We start from the raw sequence: 25,143 nt of genomic DNA, 5'->3' as shown, positions 1-25,143 counted from the left end.
CGGAAAACCCTTTTTACAACATTCTTCTGAGGGGCTGAGTGATCAAACTCAGATGTACAAAACTTTAGCAGTAAACCCTCATATGCCATTGTCAACCTCCATCTGAAAATGCTAGCTGTCAGGCTGTCTCTGACGCAAATACTTTTGGAATCACTCACCCGAAACAAGTACGCAGTCGTCAAATTTAGAACTCCTTTGCATACTTGGTTACAGGTCAGTGCCTGAAAATATTTCTCCCAGGTACATGCAACTATTATTTTCAGGAGGTCCAAACTTCAGATGAAAACCTTTTTTTTGGGTAGTGTGTGGAAGGATTATTTTTTAATTAACATATTTTAGTCTGTGCCTCCATCAAGGAGATTTATCCTCACTTCATGCCTCAGTTACAACGTTTAACAAAGTTAAAAAGGGTGTCCCCCAACGGGGACACAGACAGCAATAAAAGCTTCAAACAAAAGAGCTCAATCTTCTATTATTGTCAAAACCATCCACTTGATCAAGCTATTTTGCTTTGATTAGCTTAGGATACTCAGAAATACCATCAGTAGGTGGAAGTTGGGTCTTTAGACACAGCCAAGTATACAGGAAACAGAACAAATTATATAACAAAGTTCTGCCACCGGTAGTCTGTGCAGCCTGGAGCCAGTGGCCAAAAATGTAGATATAACTAATGTTGCTTTTCAGTTTAGTCCAGCCACATTCACAGATTCTACAATACACAATCCCTGTTGTCCAAACACCAAAACAGGTTGGCTTTCTCTCTATTGATCATTTAATCAAAATACATTTTTCCCCTCTATATAAAAAAGAATAAAGAAAGAAAGAAAAAAATCAGCCATTTGCTTACCCATGTGCTTCAGTCTAAATGCAGGAAAGAGAAATGATGGATAAGTTCAGCTTCACTGCCACAAGAACCTTGAACTGCCTGTAATACTTGGTGCAGCAAATGAATATGGGTGAGTGTAGTTACTGTGTGTGGCAACTTTAAGACTCACTGACATTATGTTGGGGATTACATACCAGCAAGACTGACTGGGGCTAAGAGTGCCATGTGCATTTGTCCTGCAGAACCAAACCTGGGGGCTCCTCATTATCACTTACCTGCACTATTAAACCCACAGCCCAGGAAGAAGCCTCGCACCTCGGGGGACTCTCCTAGGAGAGGCTTGTGGTCAGCAGTGAAGGATTCTATGAAATAAAGCATAGTATGGCTTACTTAACATATTTGGTTTATGTCCATTTTTCTACAATTTCATTTCTCCTTCTAGCTCCGATATCTGAATGTTTACTGACCTGACTGAAGAATACACCTATGTGTACAAGGTTGCCAAGATCAGTGGTGGGACAAGCACCCAAGGTCAAAGTGCCCCCTCTCACCAAAACATGAGCTGTGAACTGATTCAGCAGCATGAATTGCAAGTCCTGCTCTTTTTGCACCCTCTCCTGTGCTAAATCTTCCAAGACTATCACCTTGCCTGGCACTGTCCATGACACCAATATCGGGGCACGTATACAAAACATAAAAGACATTAGGACCACTGTGTGAGCATGCCTCCTCTACAGCAAGCCATAGCTCATCAGGACTGAACCATGTGAATAAAACACTGTGTTCATATGCAGTTAGTGATTAGTATGTAGGTTAGGGATTATCTAGGGCTAGTCATTAATTTGGGATAATTAGACAGATTTTATATTTATCAATTTAGTCAACAAGAAAAGTTATTTTTCTCATATTTCATTTCATTCATTTGTACAAAAAGAAAAAGTCTTTTGTATCCCAAAATTCAAATTTAAGATAATTAAATTGGACTACAGCTCATCATTCAGGTTACAATCTAATTGTACAATCTCATCTGGATTTACCAACAACTGTTTGTAACAATCCATGCAGTATATGCCCCACAAGGTAGACACTTCCACCACATGGTTGTTTGCAGTGCTGAAATTATAAGGGGGCAAAAGGAGGCATGCTCACACAGTGGTCCTAATGTCTTTTATGTTTTGTATACGTGCCCCTATATTGGTGTCATGGACAGTGCCAGGCGAGCTGATAGTCTTGGAAGATTTAGCAATGGCCCAGGGCCCCACCAACAGAGGGGGCCCCAGAGTTCCTTTATAGAAAAAAAAGTAATAAATATAAAACTAGCACTGAATAAGAATTATCTGAGAACCACGATGACCCATGAAAGACTAAGTGTCCTGTGCCTACTGGCTGTCAGGTGGCAGTGTCTTCAAAATGATTCAGTTTGATGAGTTAGTTGCTGGTAAAGATTTTGCAAATGCTAACTGCGTAAAGAAAGACTTTTTGTAAATATTGTAGTGTGATGCATAACTGATGTATGACTTCCCAGTTCCAATTACCTGAATAATATGTATTCTTACAGTCAAAAACAAAAACAAAAAAAAAGACAAGTGTCTTCTTTGGAACCTTATATATTTTTTTAGAACAGATGCAGTTTATCATTAAGTTTAGTTCACTTTTTTGTTATTTAATTTTATTTATTTCTATCTTGAGGGGCCCCCAAACACTACATTCTTTATTGTTTTATGCATAACTGTAATCATTTAGCAGGGATTACCTAAGACATGAAAAATATTTCAAGGGTTCCGCTATGTTAAAAAAAGTTAAGAAAGGCTGCTTTAGACAAATGCAGCAGAAGATTTTTTTTGAAGAATCGGACAGACACATACACAGAAGACCTTTGTCTCCTAGCTCTTGCATTACCTCCATCAGCGGTAACACTGTGCTTTTCTGGACAAGAGCACTTCCCATGTACGTGTCAGGCCGCATCTGTTAGAAAAAGAAATGTGACCTACATATTGGTGACCGAGACAGAAAATAAGCCTGCAAGGCATAGCCAAGGGAGAACTCCTCTCCGACTGGCAAAAATAACGAATAGCATTTACAGATAAATGGATGATCGGAGTAATGTCACCAGGCAGGCTCGAATGTAACAGAGCTTCTATATGAACTATGAAGAGCAAATATACCCATACACTGCAATCTTTCCATTGAAACATTAAGCATTTTCAGAGGTTTAAAGAGTATTCCCAATGTCAGGCATTCGGATCAACACACCATTCTTGCTCCTGCTTTCAGAATTAGAAGTCAAGTGCCCTCCATACTCTTCACAATTCTGCAACTGAACCTTAAAACTTTTTCTCTTTAGTTTATGTGCTTAGTTTGTTCGAATGATTGCTGTGATCCCTGAAATTCGCCAGTGAAATACTGCCCTCTTGTGTATTTTCTTTCAGCCCCAAACATTTAACATGTTACAGGTATGATATACATTAATAGTGCTAATGGTTCAGGTAGGTGAGGGCTGATGGGTCAATTGTCAAAAGTAGAATTTTATCTATAGGTGAAGCTCGGTGGGCTATGTCAGCCCATGTCTTATTATAGAATAAGGATACTTCAGCAATAAGATCTCTCTGCCATAATTCCTGACTGAGTTTTGGTGGTTTCAGTCCACCTTGGAGGAAATAAATACAAGTCTTTAACTTTGCTCCTTTGAGTTCCATTTCTTTATTCCAAAATGTCCTGGCTCTCAGGGTCAGCATGCCTTTAAAGCACCAATGACATTCTTGACACTTCGCAATAACATCAAGATTAGAATAATGAACACCATCAATGCAAAAAAATAATGAACACAACATTTTTGGAGGTTTTGGATGCAGTGGGGAAGAGATAACAATTCTGCCAGGTTCATATATCTGTCTGTACCCCATTGGGAAGATTTTTCTTTACCTCCTGTTCTTGTGATGCCTGCAGTTGGGGACCACCATTAAAAATTGCGGGGGCCTCACACAGCCCACCTGATAAGGCCCCCCCATGCAGCTCGCTTGACAGCGCACCCCCCCCCCCTACAGCCCGCATATGCCCAAAGCTATTTAAACAGTCCCCTCTCTGTCCCTGGGCCCCTTGCTGAGCTTGTGGGCCCAGGTGTAGTACGGGAAAGCTAGCTCTGCCCCTCTGCCAAAGGTCTTGTCTGCAGAAGTGGGGGTTGCTGCTGCTACCAAAAAGGGGGGGGGGGCACAAAAAGCTTTAAAACATTGACAGAAATTCTAATAGTGGGTACACACAAGTAGACTTTTGTTTGAAAATGGTGCACTGTCAATTTTGACAGCAGCTGTAACTCACCTGGGCCGCACACCGTAGACTTAATTCCAGTCTTCTCCAAGGCAGGAACCCTGTTGATAGCCCCCTGAATGTGCTGCATGAAGACATCCCAGTCCAGATCAAAGAGGCCAAAGGAAAAACTGTCAGAGACCTATCAAGAGGAAACAGAGTAATTACTTGTCACTAAGATGATGGAGCAGGGGGTGCAGTAGAATAGACACCAATATGACATTGATGAGAAGGTGCAAGGGGTAACTTATAGGAGACATCGATAGACATTGGGGAAAAAGGTGCAAGGGGTACAGCAAATGATACACTGTTGATATTGGAGAGATAGTGAAGGGGGTGCAGTATAGGACCACTGGAAGGGAGGTGAAGGGGTATAGTAGAGGAGACACCAATAACATGGGGAGAAGGAGCAGGTTATGAAGGAGAGGACATATTTATAACATAAGGGGAAGGTGCAGGGGGTTCAGTAGTACATGCACTGATGACATTGGGGGGGGGGGGGGGGCAGGGGGTGCAGAAAAGAATATACACAAATAACATGGAGAAGGTTCAGCCTTGCAGTAGGGAAGACACTGATGAAGACACTGAAGTTCATGGAGTGCAGAAGAGGTCACATTAATTAAAAAGTGAATAAGGAGCACACATACAGTATATGGGAGTTTAAGTTCAAAGCACCAGTTTTACACTTCCTAGAGCTGTGTAATAAATGTCAATGCAGGAAAGATCATACCACACGCAGCTGAATGATATCTACCTCCCTTTCTCCCAACACAAGAAGTAGATCTATCTAGGTTTGTCAGTTATACACAGGCTGCTAAGAAACTTTCAGCCAGTGCCAGGTTCTTGTTTGAAATTCCCAATGTGCTTTCCAGTATGCATTTTGTAAAATTACAGATATAGTATGAAGCTACATGCCTGCGGTCAAAATAATTTTATTGATCATATAGGCAAAGTTTTTCTGGAACAAAAGTTCCTGCATAAATATTCAGTAAAATGCTTGCCTTAAGATATGTTTTTATAATGTGAAATTGAAATTCAAATCCTCCCACTTTTGCTTCCAATGTGAGAATACACTGAGAAGTGCATAAACAATAAACCTGCCTGCATTCAGTTCCGTAAACAAAAAAGGCTTTGAAATGCAATTTTTACAGTTTGCATGAGACCTAAACTATTATTGAATGTACACCTAATGTTTTATTTATTTTTTAACAAATATGTTATACTTACCTGCTCTGTGCAATGTCCCTCACAGAGCAACCCGATCCTCCTCTTCTCGGGTCCCCTGCCAGGGCTTCTGGCTCCATCTCTTCTGAGTGCCTCTATAGCAAGCTGCTTGCTTTGGGGGCACACGTGTAGGCTCAATCCTGAGCCGTGCTCTTTGTGTCCATTGACACACAGAGCATGGCTCAGCCCCGCCTCCTCTCTCTGCTCACTGGTTGCGATTGACAGCAGCAGGAGCAAAAAGCTCTTGCTGCTGCCTCTCTGTACAGTGAGGAGAGAGCCACTGCTCTGGATAGAGATTAGGCTCAAGTAAGTATAAAGAGGGGGGGGGGGGGTTGCATACAAATGGATGCAGAGACTGCAGTAAAGGGGTTGTACACACTTGCTTTAAAAAAAAAAATAAAAGTGTTTATACTTCCTTGCTCTGTGCAATCATTTTGCACAGAGCAGCCCCGATCCTCTTCTTCTGGGGTGCCCTGTCGGCGCTCCATGCTCCTCCTCTTCATCAAACGTTACCATGGAGAGACACTTTCCATGGGGGCACTTGTGTGGGCTCGCTCCAGAGTCCTTCTGCTGCATCTATTGACACAGGCAGCGAAACTCTGCCCCGTCCCATTCCGTATGACTGGATTTGATTAACAGCAGCGGGAGCCAATGGCTCCTGCTGCTATCAATCTGTCCAATGAGGAGACTGACAGCGGCTGTAACTCATGCACATTACTGGATCAAATTGGGTCAGGTAATAAAAAAAGGGGAGGGGGCTGGGGGGGAGCTGCAGCACAAAAGGTTTTTCACCTTAATGCTTAGACAGCTTTAAGGTGAAAAACCTTGAGAGCTTACAACCACTTTAAGTTAAAAAAAACTTCTGCCTTTAACCAAGTTTAAAAATAATTCCTAACATCAGTTTATAAACAGGTAAAACTTTAAAAAGTACAATAAAACTGTCCAAAAAACATATTATTTGCACTTTAAGTGCTGAATTGAAAAGCATAATTATGCTGGAACAATCAGTATCACTCAGGTGATCTCTGCAGTGGACACATGTTTGCTTCAGCCTCTCTGCCTTTCCATACAGTTCATTACAGCTTTGGCTTTACATCCTATGTTGTTGTTGGAAAACAATTCTGCATTTGAGGTCTGTTTTTTCCACAATGATAAATGAGACCACAATTTACTAAAGTAATAAAAATGGCATTGCTCAGTGAAGAGGAATATCTATGCGAGGCAGGGCCGGAGGTGTAGACCGGTCATACGGTAATAACGGATAATAATACGAAATGTCGCTGACTGCACAGAAAGCAGCGGCACGACTCGCACTTCCTCAGCCCTCTTCATCTCGAATATGTGACAGCCATCAGCTCACCTCTTCCCAGAATATCGGATTTGACTCATAGCCGCCCACGGACAGAGCGTCACCTTGGAGACGCAGATACACCGAAGCATCGTGGTCCCGCACATTTGGCATGTTCTAAAAATAAGACAGCAGGAAGAGATTTGAAGAACAAGAGTTTAGACAGGTTGTAATCTGCAGAGAGCTTCCCAAACATCGCAACCTAGGAAAATTCGGTAAATAAAAAGCTTCACTTGCAAGACAGAGGCAATGGCTGAGGTGCGAATGTAACGCAAGCAGCTGGTGGAAACTGGCGGAACGACATGGGGCATCTGGGAAGGGTAGATATTACAGATTAAAGGGAACTTGATAAGAAATTAGAGCTGGTACTGGTGACTTGTTATTAACAGTGCATGCTCTAAAACAGTGGTCATCAACCCTGTCCTCAAGACGCACTAACAGGCCAGATTTTATGTATTACCTTGGGGAGATGCAGACTAGAATACTGCAATCACTGAGCAGCAAATGATATCACCTGTGATGTATTTCAGTTATCTTACAAACCTGGCCTGTTAGTGGGCCCTGAGGACAGGGTTGATGACCACTGCTCTAAAAGGTCTTCATCCTTCAAATGTAGGGGCATCCAGGTGGATAGATATTACAGATTAAAGAGACCCTGTCATGACTGATGTTTGAGAGTTGGCACTGAATTCATAAAACAGCATCGAACCCAAAAGCAAACATCTATTATATTACAGTTTACCAATTCTTAAATGTGATGACTGCATTCGTTTTTTTTCCTTTTATTCTCACATAGTGATCTGGCCAGATGTGTGCAGCCTATTGGATTAGGGTATGCCCCCTTTTTTCGACTAGGAAGAGTGTGCGTGTGTGTATATATATATATATATATATATATATATATATATATATATATACAGTATATATATATATATATATATATATATATATACACACACACACACATACATATATATACACCAGGCACGATTTGCGGCCCCCCTGGGGATTTGTGTGTGTGTGTGTGTATATATATATAGCCATTGCAGCCTCACATGTGCCCTGGGACAAAAGATATATACCGTATTTATCGGCGCTGCCTCGGAGGGGACAGGACGTGCGCCGTCAGATTACAAAAAGAGAATCTCCTGTTTACTCGGCGGCGTCTGTAATAGTAAGTCCAGTTTCCTGGGATGCCATTGGATGACTGTTCTGTTTATCATAGGAGGCGGGACTTTGTATTAAAGAGGCCACGAGTAAACAAGAAATTCTCCTGTTTGTAATCTGACGGCACTTGTCCCTCCCCCTCCCCTCCTGCAGAGACGGCTGCAGATGGGCATCGATCAGGCTGCACTGATAGCAATGGTAAGGCTGCATTCATGGCACATGTGAGGCTGCATTGATTACAATGGTAAGGCTGCATTCATGGCAATGGTGAGGCTGCATTCATGGCAATGGTAAGCCTGTGCGTGTTATACGCTGATAAATACGGTATATCCAAATAACACGCCCAAGCTCAACCTTAGTCCTGAGCAGGGCTCTGGGATTCGTTGGGGGCCACAAAAGAGATATATGCAGTATATCCAAATAACACGCCTGAGCTCATCTCTTCACCACACACAGCCACAAAGGCAAGAGAATTCTTGTTGGGCGGTGTATTAGTGCTCGGGCAAACACACTTAGATACAATTTTAATGGTTCAAAGAATGTCAGGCAAAATGGTCGGCCCTCGAGCATGTTCACTTCATCAAATGTGGCCCTCTTTGAAAAAAGTTTGGACACCCCTGATATACACTCTCCCCAGTCAATAAAAAATTATATATATATTTTTTCTCTCAAATTCTTTCTTTCTTTCTTTCTTTCCTTTTTTCTTTCTTTCTTTCTTTCTTTCTTGGTTGGATTTCATCTCATTTCCTGTTCTGTGATACGGGTCAAGAAATAGGGAAGGTACACAGAACAAAAAAAAAAAAACACTGACAAATATGCCAACACCTCCTCACTCCACTAAATTTATTTACATTTGTTCTTGATTCTGTCCTCAAAATAGAAAAACAGCATTACTTTTCCTCCTGGTGAAACTCAACTGGGACAGGAAGTGAGGGTACATCTCCCCAGTGAGGAAACTGACAGGAATTCCAACCCTCCCCCACTCCACACACATCTAAGAAACATGTTGGCCTTTAATATCACTCTTTTTGCCTCTTTGTCTGTCCATGTGACACATTTTCCTGTCTTTCAGTCTCCTGTCTGGCCTTTTTTAAATTTTGAAAACATGGCTGCCACTCTGCCTCAACAAGTGCATTGTGGGTATTGATAAATGTCCAGGCGATATGTGATGACCTAATTAAAGGAGCATCTCTGGTTATAATTTTAACATAACTGAGCAGCGTAGTTTCTGGTGTGTTGACATAATGACAGCTCATATTTCTCACAGAACGTAGAACTAGGACGAGAGGACACAAATAAAGACAGCACAAGACCTGTATTCCTTCTATCCTCTCTGTCACCACGTAGGCATGGTGCATAGCAACCAGGGGGACGTTCACTCCAGCCATCTGTCCAAGAGTTCTGGCCCACACTCCTAGGAGATAAAAATATAAATATACATATATAGCATATATAATGTAAATCCACTTCTGGGAAATTTGCAAGAATAGCCACCTCATAGACACATCCCCGACCTTACCAATATAGCAGTTTACACCCGCTGTTTGGATCTTTTCTTCTGTTTCTCTAAATTCTTCTCTGCCATTTGTAAATAAAATGCTGTCATCTGGAATTCTGTCATTATTTCTGTAATAAGTTGCAGATGAGCTTTTTACACTAACTGATGTTTTTTGCCATCTTTAACCACTTGAGACCCGTAGGACGTCAAATGACGTCCTGGACTTTGTGCGGTGATATCTGAATGATGCCTGCAGTCTTCAGCCGGCGATTCTGTGCACCAGAAGAATGATCAAAGCGGCGGTTCCGCCGCTCGATCGTTCTTCTAGGCAGCGGGAGGGGACGTCCCCCCCTCCCGCCGCCATCCGGTGCTTCTCCGGGCTCTCCCGTGCCATCGGGGGCCCGGAGAGCGAATCGGCCGGCGCTCGTTGGTGTACCATAGAGATGACTGGTGACCAGACGGTCACAGTCATCTCTATTACCGTCGGAGGACCGGGCGCGACGTTATGACGTCACGCCCGGTACCCGGAAGAAAACAAAGCCGCAATCGCAGCTGTCGGCATGTAATCGGTGATTTTTTTTTCACCGATTTCATGCTTGTAAGCCTGTAGGAGAGATGTGGGGTCTTATTGACCCCACATCTCTCCATAAAGAGGACCTGTCACAGTGATTCCTATTACAAGGGATGTGTACATTCCTTGTAATAGGAATAAAAGTGATCAAAAAAAAAAAAATTCAAAAAAAGTGTAAAAACAAAAAAAATGAAGTAAAAAATAATAATTAAATAATTAAAAAAAAAATTTAAAACGCCCCTGTCCCAGTCGCTCGCGTGCAGAAGCGAACGCGCATGCAAGTCCCGCCCACATATGTAAACACCGTTCAAACCCCACATGTGAGGTATCATCGCGTGCGTTAGAGCGTGTGCAACAATTCTAGCACTAGACCTTCTCTGTAACTCAAAAATAGTAACCTGTAAAAAAAATTAAAGCGTCGCCTATGGAGATTTTTAAGTACCGAAGTTTGGCGCCATTCCATGAGTGTGCGCAATTTTAAAGCGTGACATGTTAGGTATATATTTACTCGGCGGAACATCGTCTTTCACATTATACAAAAAAATTGGGCTAACTTTACTGTTTTGTTATTTTTTAATTCATGAAACAGTTTTTTTCCCTAAAAAAAGGCGTTTGAAAAATTATTGCGCAAATACCGTGCGAGAAAAAAAGTTGCAATGACCGCCATTTTATTCCCTAGGGTGTCTGCTAAAAAAAATATATAATGTTTGGGGGTTCCGATTAATTTTCTAGCAAAAAAATTTTGATTTTTACATGAAGGAGAGAAGTGCCAAAATAGGCCCGGTAACGAAGTGGTTAAACCACATCACTTCAGCTTCCCTTTGTATTACTGTAAAGTTTTTGATGGATTTGAGAAGGCTTGAACTTCTGTCAAGCTTTTATTGTTGTCTCTGTTCTTGTTGGGGAGATTCATCCTCTTTATTTGTACTGGTGGCCATTGTCAGTGAGACAAAAAGCCAAGGTATATGCAAAAGTTACTTAGGTACATTAGTAGGTAAAGCTGAAAAAAAGAGATTTTTAATACAGCTTACCTGTAAAATCTTTTTCTTGGAGTACATCACGGGACACAGAGCGGCATTCATTACTATATGGGTTATATGGAGTACCTTCAGGTGTAGACACTGGCAATCTTCAAACAGGAAATGCCCCTCCCTATATAACCCCCTCCCATAGGAGGAGTACCTCAGTTTTGTAGCAAGCAGTATGCCTCCCAAAATGGTCCTCAAAAGAGGGGTGGGAGCTCTGTGTCCCGTGATGTACTCCAAGAAAAAGATTTTACAGGTAAGCTGTATTAAAAATCTCTTTTTCTTTATCGTTACATCACGGGACACAGAGCGGCATTCATTACTATATGGGATGTCCCAAAGCAATGCTTACAATGAGGGGAGGGAGAACATCTCCAAGACAAAAGGATTTAATTTAGAGATATACTCAAATCATAATAAATCCAACTTATTTGAGAAAAATAATCTTAAATTTTAAATTTAACTCAAAAAAGAGGAGCCCCCGGAATCCGAGGGTCTCAAACTGCAGCCTGCAGCACTGCCTGCCCGAAGGCAGTATCAGTATTCCTTCTTACGTCCAACTTGTAGAATTTTGTAAATGTGTGGACAGAAGACCAGGTTGCCGCCCTGCAAACTTGAGCCATAGAGATCTGGTGGTGTGCTGCCCAGGAGGCGCCCATGGCTCTAGTAGAATGAGCCCTTAATGATACTGGAGGAGGCAACCCTTTCAAGCCGTAGGCCTGAGTGATCAATTGCTTAATCCACCTAGAGATGGTGGACTTTGCAGCTGCCTGCCCCTTCTTGGGCCCATCCGGTAGAATAAACAGCACATCTGTTTTCCGGATCTTCTCTGTAGCTTTAAGATAGGCCTTCATGGCCCTGACAATATCCAAGGTATGCAGCAACCCTTCCTTTCTGGAAGTAGGTTTAGGGAAGAAGGATGGTAATACCAAATCCTGGTTCAAATGAAAACTGGATATGACCTTCGGTAAGAAGGAAGGATGAGGGCGGAGAACGACCTTGTCCTTATGAAATATAAGATATGGTTCCTTACAGGATAAGGCTGCCAGTTCCGAAACTCTTCTTGCGGAAACTATGGCAACCAAAAACACCAACTTCCTTGTCAGTAGAACCAAAGGAACTTCAGCCAACGGCTCAAACGGTTGTTTCTGTAAACTCGACAGAACAAGATTTAAATCCCACGGACAAAGCGGGGATTTAACTGGAGGTTTAATACGTAAGACCCCTTGAAGGAAGGTCTTAACCAGCGAGTGGGTGGCCAGCGGCCGCTGAAACCACACTGACAGGGCAGAAATCTGTCCTTTGATTGTGCTTAATGCCAATCCTTTATCCACTCCTAGCTGGAGAAAACTTAAAACTCTATCTATGGTGAACTTGCGAGGAAGCCATAGCTTGGACTCGCACCAGCCTATATAGGCCTTCCAGACCCTGTGATAAATCACCCTAGAGACCGGTTTCCTGGCTCTGATTAGGGTAGAGATTACTCTCTGAGACAGACCTCTACCCCTGAGAATCAAGGATTCAGCTTCCAGGCCGTCAAATTTAGATGCCGTAAGGCAGGGTGGAGGATCGGACCTTGCGATAGCAGGTCTGGCCTTAGAGGCAGAGTCCAAGGGTTTCCCACTACCATCCTTAGGATTAGTGAGTACCAAGCCCTTCTGGGCCATGCTGGAGCTACCAGGATAACTGGTATGTGCTCCACCCGGATCCTGCGCAGCAGGCGGGGTAGTAACTGGAGCGGGGGAAACGCATAAAGAAGCTTGAACTGATGCCAAGGGCAAACCAGAGCATCGGTTCCGCAGGCCATCGGATCCCTTGAGCGGGACATGAACCTGTCTAGCTTCTTGTTGAGTCTCGATGCCATGATATCCACGTCCGGCACTCCCCATCTTTGGCAGAGTGCTTGAAAGACTTGTGGATGCAGAGACCATTCCCCCGGCCATAGAGTCTGGCGGCTTAAGAAGTCCGCCTGAAAGTTGTCCACTCCGGGAATGAATATCGCCGATATGCAGGGCACATGAGCCTCTGCCCATAGGAGAATCAAGCTCACTTCTCTCTGAGCGGCCTGACTCCTGGTCCCCCCTTGGTGATTTATGTATGCCACTGCCGTGGCATTGTCTGATTGAATTCTCACCGGGAGCCCCTGCAATTTCGACGTCCAAGCCCTGAGGGCTAGTCGAACAGCTCTGAGCTCCAAGATGTTGATGGGTAAAAGCTTCTCTGGCTTTGCCCAAATACCTTGGCGAGTGGAACCATCCACAATCGCTCCCCAGCCCGTCAGGCTGGCGTCTGTGGTCACTATCTTCCAAGCCACTGGGCTGAAAGATTTTCCCTTCAGTAGATTCTGAGGGTCTAACCACCAACACAGACTTTGCCGGACTCTTGATGAGAGAGGCAACGGGATATCCAAGGCCTGTGGCCTTCTGCTCCATGCTGACAGGATGGCTGCCTGCAGGATGCGAGTGTGGCTCTGGGCGTATGGCACCGCCTCGAAAGTAGCCACCATCTTGCCTAGTAATCTCATACATAGGCGAATAGTCGGTTCTTTCTTGCTTAGAACCAGTAGGATTAATTCCTTGATGGCTTTGACCTTCCTCAGAGGTAGGAACACCCCTTGTTGTTCCGTGTCTAATCTCATGCCGAGATATTCCAACTGCCTTGTGGGCTGGAATGCTGACTTTTCTCGATTTAGGACCCAGCCGAACCTCTCGAGGTATTGGACCGTGAGGGCCACTGCTCGTTCCAAGCCGGGAGACGAGTGGTCTATGACTAGGAGGTCGTCCAGGTATGCTAGGATCGTGACCCCTTGGATCCTTAGCTTGGCTAGGATTGGAGCTAGAACCTTCGTGAACACCCGGGGGGCCGTAGCCAACCCGAAGGGAAGCGCCACGAATTGGAAATGACGCGAAGCCACCATAAAGCGTAGATATCTTTGATGTGGCTGATAAATTGGAACATGAAGGTAGGCATCCTTTATGTCTATGGACGCCATGAAGTCGTCTTTTTGGAGTGTGGCAGCTGCTGACCGCACGGATTCCATCCGAAATGAGCGGACTTTTAAGTATGCATTTACCATCTTTAGGTCCAAAATTGGCCTGACATCTCCATTGGGCTTTAGGATGATGAATAGGTTGGAGTAGAAACCCAGCCCCTGTTCCAGGACTGGTACCTCTACTATTACTTCCTGGGAAAGTAGACGATCTAGAGCCGACCTTAATGCGGCTCCTTTCTCCAGATCGTTTGGAATCCTCGACTCCTGGAAATGAGGAGGAGGAAACCTTAGGAATTCTAGCTTGTAGCCTGTGGCCACGGAAGACCGTACCCACTCGTCGGGAATGCTGGCTTCCCAAATCTCCGAAAAGAGTCGCAGCCTTCCCCCCACCTTCGTGGGTGGGGGCGCCCCTTCATGAGGTAGACTTGGGGGCTGGTTTTGCTGGCTTGCGAAACCACTGCCTCTTGCCCCTAACAGCCTGTCCTTGTGATCTGCTGTTGAAGCCGAAGTTTGTTCTTGCAGGAGGCCGTCGATACTGCTTGGCATTAGAGGGCCCCTGCCCAGGGGAGGACTGTCGTTTAAACGCAGGTCCCTGAACCCTCTTCTTAGTTGGCAAGAGAGTACTCTTGCCGCTTGAAATGGTCTGAATGTATTTATCTAAGTCCTCTCCGAAGAGCCGTCCTCCATGGAAGGGAAACCCTGCCAGGAGCTTCTTGCATGGGGGCTCAGCCTCCCAGCTTTTTAACCATAAGAGTCTTCTCATATGGATAAGGGATAATGATAAACGTGACGCTTGTTGGATAGAATCCTTGATTGCGTCTACCGTAAAACATATGGCCTTAGGGACATCCGAAAATTCTTCTGCCTGCTCGGCAGGAATAAGTTCAAGCATTTGCTTAAATTGATCCGATAAAGCTTGAGCGACTCCAATCGCAGCCACGGCTGGCTGTACTACTGCCCCTGCAGAAGTGAAGGAGTTCTTAAGTAGGGCTTCCAAGCGTCTATCAACTGGATCTTTGAAAACCTGTACGTTTTCTACAGGACATGTTAACGATTTGTTAACACATGAGATGGCTGCGTCTACTGCAGGAGAAGCCCATCTCTTGGAAAACTCTTCTTCCATAGGATATAAGACAGAAAATTTCTTAGGTGGAAAGAAAACCTTGTCTGGTTTGTTCCACTCTTGGAATAAGACTTCCTCCAATAGAGGATGGATCGGAAACACAGCACTGCTTTGAGGCGCCCTCAGTGAGCCCAAAGCTGAAACCGTCGATACCTGGAGATCTGGTACAGGCAGGTTGAATGCCTTATGGACCAAGTCCGTCAAGCCCTGAATCCACCAGCTCTCCCTCAGGGAGACTGCCCCAGACTCCTCTGTATCCGGATCTTCGATCCCTGAACCTACTTGGTCTCTGTCCAAGAGGTCCAATTCCCCAGAGGAAAGGACCTCCTCTTCCGAGGGTCCGCGCACGGGTGACGGAGATCTATTCCGCTTACTACCCCGCATGGCTGCGGCTATCATTTCTCCCATGCTTCTCCGCATCTCATTTAAAGAGGCGAGTAACACCTCCTCCGTGACCACCTTAGGGTTGGGTTGACTCGTGTCAGCTCTAGCCCCAGACCCCGATGGCCCAAAGGCTCCCTGTGGGGAAAGCAGCGGCATAGCTCTATCCGAGACCTCAGATTCTGCGGGGGAATCCCCACTTTTTGTACCCTCTGATCTTGATGCCATGGTACAATACCGAGGTACACCTGCTACTTATTGGTACCTGGGACTTATAATAGTTAAATGCCCAAACACCTGTTTGGGGAATAAAAAATGTTTCCTCTACCCTAGATGACACTTTTTTTTTTTTTTTTTTTCAAAGAAAAACTTTTCTTCTTTTTTTTTTTTTTTTTTTTTCAATCTAGGCAAGAAAAAACATTCTATCCCCCTGAGTAGTATTGCCAAAGAAAAGACTATGAGATGGAAAAGAAAACCAGCCTATTCCTAGGCTAAACCACAATCTTCTGAAGACTGTAGTATTCTTTCTGGCCACTGTGTGTCCTCAGCGCCCCGTGCTTCACTCCAGTCCTTCCTCCCTTAAGCCAGAGAAATGAATGAGCTGTGGCATCTAAGGAAGGGCCGCCCCTTCCTTTAAACCACTGACCCGCCCTTCCCCCCCAGCTAAAACGGCGCCAAATGCGTCTATAACACGTGCACGCGCACCGCGCGCGCGCCCGCCGACGGGGGGGGGGGTTGGGAGGAAGGGCCTCTCTGTTCCTGCAGCCGCAGGCCTGGAACACACGAGGAGGTCAGCGTTTTGCCTGCCTTGCAGGCATGAGGGAGAGGACTGGATAGAGCATCGCCTGGAGGCTTGCAGGTAAGCATAGCTCTCTGACACACACATACACTTGTACATAAAAGGCCCCACTCACAGCTTTTCCAACACTACCAGGGAGGTCACTTTTTATGGGGAAATATAACATATAGAGCCATCCTATCTTCATGATATGTGACTGGTTTGCCAGATGCAATGCATAACCTTAGGCATGTCCCCTGTGACCTCCCAGAAAAAACTTGCTAAGAGCCAAGCTCCGCAGGTTTTTCCCCTTACTTACCTGCTCCATGCCGCAGGACTTTGCCAAGCAAGAGGTCCAATCTTCCCCCATCTCCGTGGGGATGTCTAGACCTTCAGGCCCTGGGAACCTTCTTCTTCCATGAAGGATCCACTGTCCTGGGCCCATACAGCACCCTGGCAAACAGAAAACATTAGGCGCCCCAAAGGTTTTCTAAGTTCTGGGCCCAGGGTCCAGCTCTCTTAAAAAGAAAGCATTATGGGCTATACCCCAAGGGTTTGGGGTCCGGTTACTGACCACTTTAGCGCGCAGGCTTTTTTGGACAGAACCGGTAGCTCACCTAATCCCAAGGATGCGGAGGCAAGCTAAACCATGACTAACACCTAAGACACTGGCGTAAAAACTGAGGTACTCCTCCTATGGGAGGGGGTTATATAGGGAGGGGCATTTCCTGTTTGAAGATTGCCAGTGTCTACACCTGAAGGTACTCCATATAACCCATATAGTAATGAATGCCGCTCTGTGTCCCGTGATGTAACGATAAAGAAAAGACAATAGTCCATCTAGTTCAATCTGTGTGGGTGCATGTGCATCAGTGTCTATAATGCTTTCCCATATCCCTGTATGTTGTGTCCTTTAACCACCTCCCACCCGGCCACTGCACATATACAGCCGGGTGGGCGTTTTCTGACATTCAAGAACGTCCTTCAGAAGGAGAGAGATTGTGCGCAAGATCCCTTTGCGTTTGACACCCGGACATAGGTTTGCCACCTCATCCCTTTAAAACCGAACACATATTAATTACACAGGTTCTGTGGCCGATTAATGTGGTAATTAAACTCACTTGTTGCCTTATCTGCATTAAATTAGCCTCAGAACCTGTGTAATTCATATGTGTTCGGGTTTAAAGGGATGAGGTGGCAACTTTACCCGGACACGGCGCATCTGAGATCGGCAGGAGGGCTCGGTGGGAAAAGAAAAAAATTTGTGGGAGCAACTGCGCTAATAGATATAAAAATGAACAAACTAATGCTCATAAATAATACACGTGTATAAACAAAATCAATGTAGATAAAGCTGCACCTTCCTGTAAATATTGTACAGTAATAACATAAAATGGAAAAAACAAGATGCGCTATACAAAAAAAGAAATTTTTTTTTAAAGGTCATAACATAGATCAGTGTCCATAGATGATCTAAAACGTAAAGAAAGTCCTGATCCCCAGTGAAGTGAAGGAAACAGAAGAAACAGTCCATAAGTGTTGATCTAAGGCTGTGGTGACGATCCAATAGATAGAAAAACCTCCACCATAAATCAATATGTCTGCTTACCAGATAACCAGCGGTCTCTTAATTAAAAGAAGACCCCAGAAGGCGTGTGGGTAAACACTATGGCAGTTGGAATGTAGAAAGACTGAATATCATGTACACCTCCGTCTCAAGCCAATCGATGGAAAATTGGGGTCCCGATTATCATGGAAGACACATAAGGGCCACAATAGTGTAATAACGTAGGTAACATTTATTAAAAAGAAGAAAAAAACGCACTTACATATAAACGATATAAAATAGGCATGTCAAATTTGGAGCTCCGGCCGGAAGCCAACCAAAAAGACCCGTCCAAGTAGGTAGGGAAAGGTGCAGTCAACGGGGGGTGATCCGATACGTCACTCGTTCCGCCCGACCGGTTTCGCGAAAACTCGCTTCCTCATGGGGCACTGTGAGGAAGTGCCCCATGAGGAAGCGAGTTTTCGCGAAACCGGTCGGGCGGAACGAGTGTCGTATCGGATCACCCCCCGTTGACTGCACCTTTCCCTACCTACTTGGACGGGTCTTTTTGGTTGGCTTCCGGCCGGAGCTCCAAATTTGACATGCCTATTTTATATCGTTTATATGTAAGTGCGTTTTTTTCTTCTTTTTAATAAATGTTACCTACGTTATTACACTATTGTGGCCCTTATGTGTCTTCCATGATAATCGGGACCCCAATTTTCCATCGATTGGCTTGAGACGGAGGTGTACATGATATTCAGTCTTTCTACATTCCAACTGCCATAGTGTTTACCCACACGCCTTCTGGGGTCTTCTTTTAATTAAGAGACCGCTGGTTATCTGGTAAGCAGACATATTGATTTATGGTGGAGGTTTTTCTATCTATTGGATCGTCACCACAACCTTAGATCAACACTTATAGACTGTTTCTTCTGTTTCCTTCACTTCACTGGGGATCAGGACTTTCTTTACGTTTTAGATCATCTATGGACACTGATCTATGTTATGACCTTTAAAAAAAAAAATCTTTTTTTGTATAGCGCATCTTGTTTTTTCCATCGGTGGGAAAAGAACCTGCTTCAGGTGTCTGGGTCACAAAAAACGTCTCCTCCTCAAATGATGGTACTGGCTCAGTATGCAAAATAGCATATAGAAAATAATTTAATCCGGATGGCCGCACTCTAACAACGATTTCTTTATTGGTAAAAAAACATACAGCCAAAGATGCAATCAACAGCTGACATGTTTCACATCGTAACTACTGGCGCTTACTCATAGCATGGCTCTGTGATTGGCCCTCCTGATCACAGGACGGCCAATCACAGCCACCATGTGACGTAAATAGAAAGCCGGCTGCTAGGCGATCAGCTCTCTTCTCCTCACACAGTAAAAACACCTGTCCCTTACATATGTCCCAGTAAAATCATATGTCCCAATGATCATCTGCACACATATGTCTGATCATCTGTACATGATCATCTGTCTGTGATCATACAAAACAATTATTATACACTTAACAGGATTTTTTTTTTTTTTTTACCAAAGACATGTAGCAGAATACATTTTGTCTTAAATTTCTGACAAAATTAGATTTTATTGGAATTCTTTTAAAATAGAAAGTAGAAAATATTGTTTTTTTTTCTCCATTTTTTTGTGAATAAATACCACCAAAATAAAGCTCTATTTGTGTGAACAAAACGATAAAAATTTAATTTGGGTACAGAGTTGCATGACTGTGCATTTGTCATTGAAATTGCAGCGCGTTGAAAATTGGCCTGGGAAGGAAAGGGGTGAAAGTGCCCTGTATTGAAGTGGTTAACATGTACATCAAAAAGTATTTTAAATATGCCCATACTCCCCGCAGTCACCACCACTTGTGGGAGAGAGTTCCATATCCTTATTGCCCTGACAGTGAAGAACCCCCTACGTAGTTTAAGGTTAAACCGCTTCTCCTCCAATCCGTCATATCTATGCGCCTGATTCATAGAATCAGGTTACGCATAGATATGCCTAAGATCCGCTAGGTGGCGCTTCTGTATTTTTTACGCGTCAAATATGCAAATGAGCATTTACGCCGATTCAGAAACGAACGACCGCCCGGCGCTTTTTTTTTACGTCGTTTGCGTTCAGCTTTTTCCGGCGGAAAGTTACCCCTGCTATAGGAGGGGTAAGTGCGGCGTATCCTATGTTAAGTATGGCCGTCGTTCCCGCGCAGAGTTTTGAATTTTTTACGTCGTTTGCGTAAGTCGTTCGCGAATACGGCCGGACCTAATTTACGTTAACGTCAAAACCAATGACGTCCTTGCGACGTCATTTGGAGCAATGCACGCTGGGAAAATTTGCGGATGGCGCATGCGCTGTTCGATTGGCGCGGGGACACGCCTGATTTGAATTGTACACGCCCCCTAGCCGCAGAATTTGAATTCCGCCGGGGGATTTACGATACGCCGCCGCAACTTTAGAGGCAAGTGCTTTCTGAATAAAGCACTTGGCTCAAAAAATTGCGGCGGCGTAACGTAAATCACATAGGTTAGCGGATCTAAAGATCCGCTAACCTATCTGAATCTAGCCCTCTATGACTAAATAGTTTATTTCCTAGATCGCTATCATATCTCCTCTTAAGCGTCTTTTTTTTCTCCCACGAGAATACATTTTGTGCTTGCAGCCATTCCTCACAATTGAGGTCCTCCAGTCCCCTTATTAGTTTCGTTGCCCTTCTCTGGACCCTCTCCAGCACATCCCTTCGGAAGACTGGTGAGCATAACTGGACTGAAAATCCCAGATGAGGTCTGACCAGAGTTTTATAAAGTGACAGAATTATGGTTTTGTTCCTGGAGTTTATCCCTTTTTTATGCATGCTAATATTCTGCCGGCTGTGGCAGCTGCAGCTTGGCACTGCATGCTGTTGCACAACCTGTCATCTACTAGTACCCCTAAATTCTTCTCCATCCTTGATTCCCCCAGCTGTAAGGGGAGTCAAGGAGGATCAAGGTTGGTTTATGTAAAAACATGGATTAGCCACCTTTTTTTTACTGCCACCAAGCAGAAGTGTAAACTAGGCCAAATTTTTGTAGTAAACTGGCCACATATTGCAATCTGTGCAATCTACTGGGTAAAGGCTGAATGGTTAAAAAAATTAAACAACTGACAGAACGAAAAACGAAATCACAAATCTGGCTAGGGTGTCTGAAAAAAATCTTTGCTTATCCAAACACTTTTTTCATATACTGTAAACCCCTCAAAATGTTATAAATAAATTGTATTGGGTTATAAGTATGATCACACAAACGCATTTAGATTTCTGCATTAATCTTGGTAGATTGTACAATCTGATTGTAACAAATGTGGGCAGTTTTAAGGAAATAAACTTACAACTGTGTTTCTCTACTTTCCATTACCTGCACAATTCACCACACAGGGTGTCTGCACCGTTCCATACTCCGTCTCCACGGCCACAACCCTTCTTACACCAAAGTCATCTGTTTTCACTTGAATTCCAGTCACCGGGCAATTTTCAATGACCTAGAAATGCAGATTGTCACATTAATCCTCTGTCACTCTCTGTACAGCAGAACTTAGATTAGGAGAAGGAAAGCAAGGGGCAGGACTGGTGTGCACAGATTACAGTGGGTTGCTCTCTCTGCAGTTTGTCCATTCTAAAAATGCCTTGCATTCATGCCAATGACTGCCAATGACTGCTGCAGTCATACAGACACAGGACATCATCACACAACATCATACCTGTGCGCCTCTGGTGGTCGATGCTCTGGCCAGGGTGGTGCAGGTACCCGCGGGGTCCATGGTCCCATCTTTTGGAACATACAAGGTGCCATAGAGATCGTCCACATTCATGAGCGGGTACAAGTCTTTAGTCTCTGCTGGCGACAAGACGTATGACTCCACGCCATAAACCTTTCCCAGCTATACATGACAAAACTGACAGTTAAAATCCCAAAACATTTCTTGAGATACAAAGTATTTTAACAACTGTGCTGCCACATTCGGAGTTAGCTGGAGAACAAGGGTTTCTCCATAAATGTATGTCCTGTGGGCAAAATGCTCTGTTCCTACACACATACTTGTTTCTTACCAGGTAGTATTAGCCATTTTTGACATTGGATATTTTCATGTGCTTGTTAAACGGTAACTCCACTTCCATGGGGAAAAAAATTAGCAAATAAAGAAAAAATAATATAGCGTATACAATTGCGACACAAGTCATATTGTAATCGAACGTTATTAAAACTTACAATTTCTTTTCAATCTACAGCACTGTAATTTTCTGAAAATGCAATGCAATATAGCTACCTGGAGGTGTTCGGTACAAATAATGTGTACAGAACGCCCCCCAAAAAACATAATTTTCTGCTTGTGTGATTGGAGTTACAGACGGTCCGTGTTCATCCGATCCCCCCATAGAGGAGAGAGGAGAAAAGACAGGGCGGTCCCTGCACAGTGTGGCGGGGACCGCCCTGTCATCCGCCGGCTCAGCTGGGATCAGCGGAGCAATCTCCGCTGAGCAAGTAAAATAAAAACAAAGTAGGAATCTGAAACAAAGTTTGTTGAAATCCTTATAATGTACATGATCACCCAGAGGAGAATGTTTTAAAAAAAAAAGTGGAGTTGCGCTTTAAATTACTTATTTACATTTTTTAATATCTACTTTTATTTTTTTAATTATATATTTGCTCCTTAAATCCCAGTCTAGGCCAGAACGGCATAGTGGGGCCTGGCACATGCGCAGACATGCCACAGATCTTTTGCAAATGCGCAAAATCTTGTAAAGTGCCTTCAGGGATGTGTGACATAGACTTCCAAAATTCAAAAAGTACAAAATAGGGTGGGACTTTAAATGTGCCTCGCGGGGTTTAGTATAAAGTAAATAAGTATGGCCACACTTATGATACATCTGACCAGGATTAGTGTTACTTTGGTCCAGTGTGTGTAGATCCTGGTCAGATGTATCATAAGTGTGGCCATACTCATTTACTTTTTTCTAAACCCCGCGAGGCACATTTAAAGTCCCACCCTATTTTGTACTTTGTACTGAATTTTCATATTCTGCGGGGACGGTGCCTCCCTGGAGTTTTAATCTTCTCATGCATACCCCTACCCCTACACACAACATAAGACTTCCAGAAGCAGATTGAGAGATCTTTCAAACATGCACCACACAGTCTATGGCATGCTATAGAACTGTCAGAAACCAGGAGTGCATCTGCGCATGCTCAGGGGGTGTGGTGCATGTGCAGACATGCTGCAGGGCCTCTGCCAGGTTCCGTAGACATTACAGACTTGGAGTGTGTCTGCACATGCACTGGATCCCATGAAAGATGGCAGTGTTGGGGAACAGAGATGTAGACACTACTTATGCCTCAAGCAAGGCAACACTGGACTCCATGATCTAAAGGCTGAGGTATTTTTTATTTTTACTTAATGCATTCTCTGCATTAAGGTAAAAAGCCTTCTGAGTGCAGTTATGGACACACAGAGGCGGCTCGTATGAGTGCCCGCATCGCACTAGTGTGAACCCAGCCTAAAGGCAAATTTTTCAGTCAAGGTCAGCAATGTCAGAATCCATACATTTCGTTAAGACTGGGTTCACACTAGTGCGATGCGGGAACCCTGCAAATCCACTGCGGGTTCCCGCATCGCACTTGACTCGCACGACAGTTCACACTGCCATATGCAAACTGCTGGTGAGTGTCAATACATTGTTAATGACACCCCCATTTCAGCTCGCATATCGCACTGCGAACTGTCAGTTCAGACATGATTCGGATCGCATATGTGAACACCTATTCTGGTGCGGACCAAAAAAAAAAGGGTCCTGTGTGAGTTTAGTCCAAATGCGATGCAATTTCATCCATACTATCTGTATGGCTGAAATCACATTACACGGACATCGCATGTGATTTGCACTGCAGTGCGGTGTGAATCACATAGCACGCTAGTGTGAACCCGCCCTAAGGGCCCATTCACCCTGAAATGTGATGTGGGAAAGGTGCGTTCTGTGTGGGTGCCAATTAATTGTTAAAAGCACCCCAAACACACCTTGCAAAGGCAGCACTTTTGTGGCCAACATATCACATGGTGCCACAGTACCATATGGTCTGTGCAGTGTGATTTGCAAAAGTAACGAGTCCACTGTGACCTTTTGCACGTTCCAGTGCATTTTGTAGCGCTGTCGAAAGCGAAATGCAAGGGACCACGCATGAACGTGCGTGCAAGACGACGAGAAAAGTATTTTCCTTGTGTTTGTTGACAATTGTTATAGCTCTGGCTATTATCACAGTATATAAAATATTGCATCACATCACTAGGGGCTGTTTTAAAACTAATTTCTACTAGTATTTCACAGTAAAATTCACACCTGCGGTACAGGAGACCTTTTAGCGCCGTGCAGAGAAACTGTAGCAATTTACATGACGCCATTTACAACATTTCTCGCAGCTCAGCTGGGTGTGAAGCTAACGTGTAAACAATTAGCGGCTTGATTGATCTGTAACTGACACGAGTGTGATATCAGCATTAAACTATATTATGCCAGAGAGCACACATATAAGACAGGGAGATGTGCTTCTTTATGCAGCAGCAATCATCAAGACAAAGAAATACTGCTGATTTTTTTTTTTTTTTTTTTTTACGCCTACCTCCTATAAACATGCAGAACTGAATCGCCAGATTGTTCAATTTCCCTTCCCTGTATAAACATGCACAAACAGCTAAACATGCTCAACACAGTCTAGGACAGTGTTTAAAAACCTTTTTTCAGTCAAGGCATCCTTTAAAATTGTGCATCTCAAGGCACCCATTCTGAAATATAAAAAACAAAACTAATAGTTTTACATATCGCGGCACATCCACACACATATAGCTAGATTCAGTAAGAGTTAGGCCGGTGTATCAGTAGATACGCCGACCTAACTCGGAATCTGCGCCGACCTAAGTTTAAGTGTATTCTCAAACAGAGATACACTTAAACCTATCTAAGATACGACGGCTTGCGCCGTCCTATCGCAAGTCGTCTGTGAATAGGGATCTACGTCATTTACGTCCACGTCGAAACCAATAGGCGCATGCACCGTTAAAAAAAAACGTCAGTCACGTCAGGTCAACCCAAATTGACATTAAACACACCCCATCAGCCGATTTTGAATTAGGCGCCCTTATGCCCGCCCGCTTTAGGCTACGCCGCCGTAACTTAGCAGGCAAGTACTTTGTGAATCATGTACTTGCCTCGCTAACTTACGGCGGCTTAGTGTAAACACGATACGCTACGCCGCCGCAAAGTTAGGACGCCCTTTGTTAAACTACCCCATAATACACCCAACATTAGAGATGATTTATTCTTGCAA

The 25,143-nt window shown here is 44.0% G+C and overlaps 1 protein-coding gene across 3 annotated transcripts in view; it reads right to left on the bottom strand.

Annotated features, from left to right (window-relative positions):
• SARDH (sarcosine dehydrogenase) overlaps positions 1–25,143 on the bottom strand; it is a 185,320-nt gene that overhangs the window by 133,458 nt on the left and 26,719 nt on the right. For all 3 annotated transcript variants that reach the window (XM_040324151.1, XM_040324152.1, XM_040324153.1), the window contains exons 4-9: positions 21,527–21,706; positions 21,184–21,307; positions 9,182–9,282; positions 6,714–6,818; positions 4,142–4,271; positions 1,102–1,188 (exon numbers count right to left, since the gene is read on the bottom strand). In XM_040324151.1, coding sequence (XP_040180085.1) covers positions 1,102–1,188; positions 4,142–4,271; positions 6,714–6,818; positions 9,182–9,282; positions 21,184–21,307; positions 21,527–21,706 — 727 coding nt within the window. The remainder of the gene's footprint in view (positions 1–1,101; positions 1,189–4,141; positions 4,272–6,713; positions 6,819–9,181; positions 9,283–21,183; positions 21,308–21,526; positions 21,707–25,143) is intronic.

Source organism: Rana temporaria, chromosome 9 (assembly GCF_905171775.1).
Source record: "Rana temporaria chromosome 9, aRanTem1.1, whole genome shotgun sequence".
In the NCBI taxonomy this organism is placed as follows: domain Eukaryota; kingdom Metazoa; phylum Chordata; class Amphibia; order Anura; family Ranidae; genus Rana; species Rana temporaria.
This window is presented reverse-complemented; position numbering and strand designations above follow the sequence as displayed.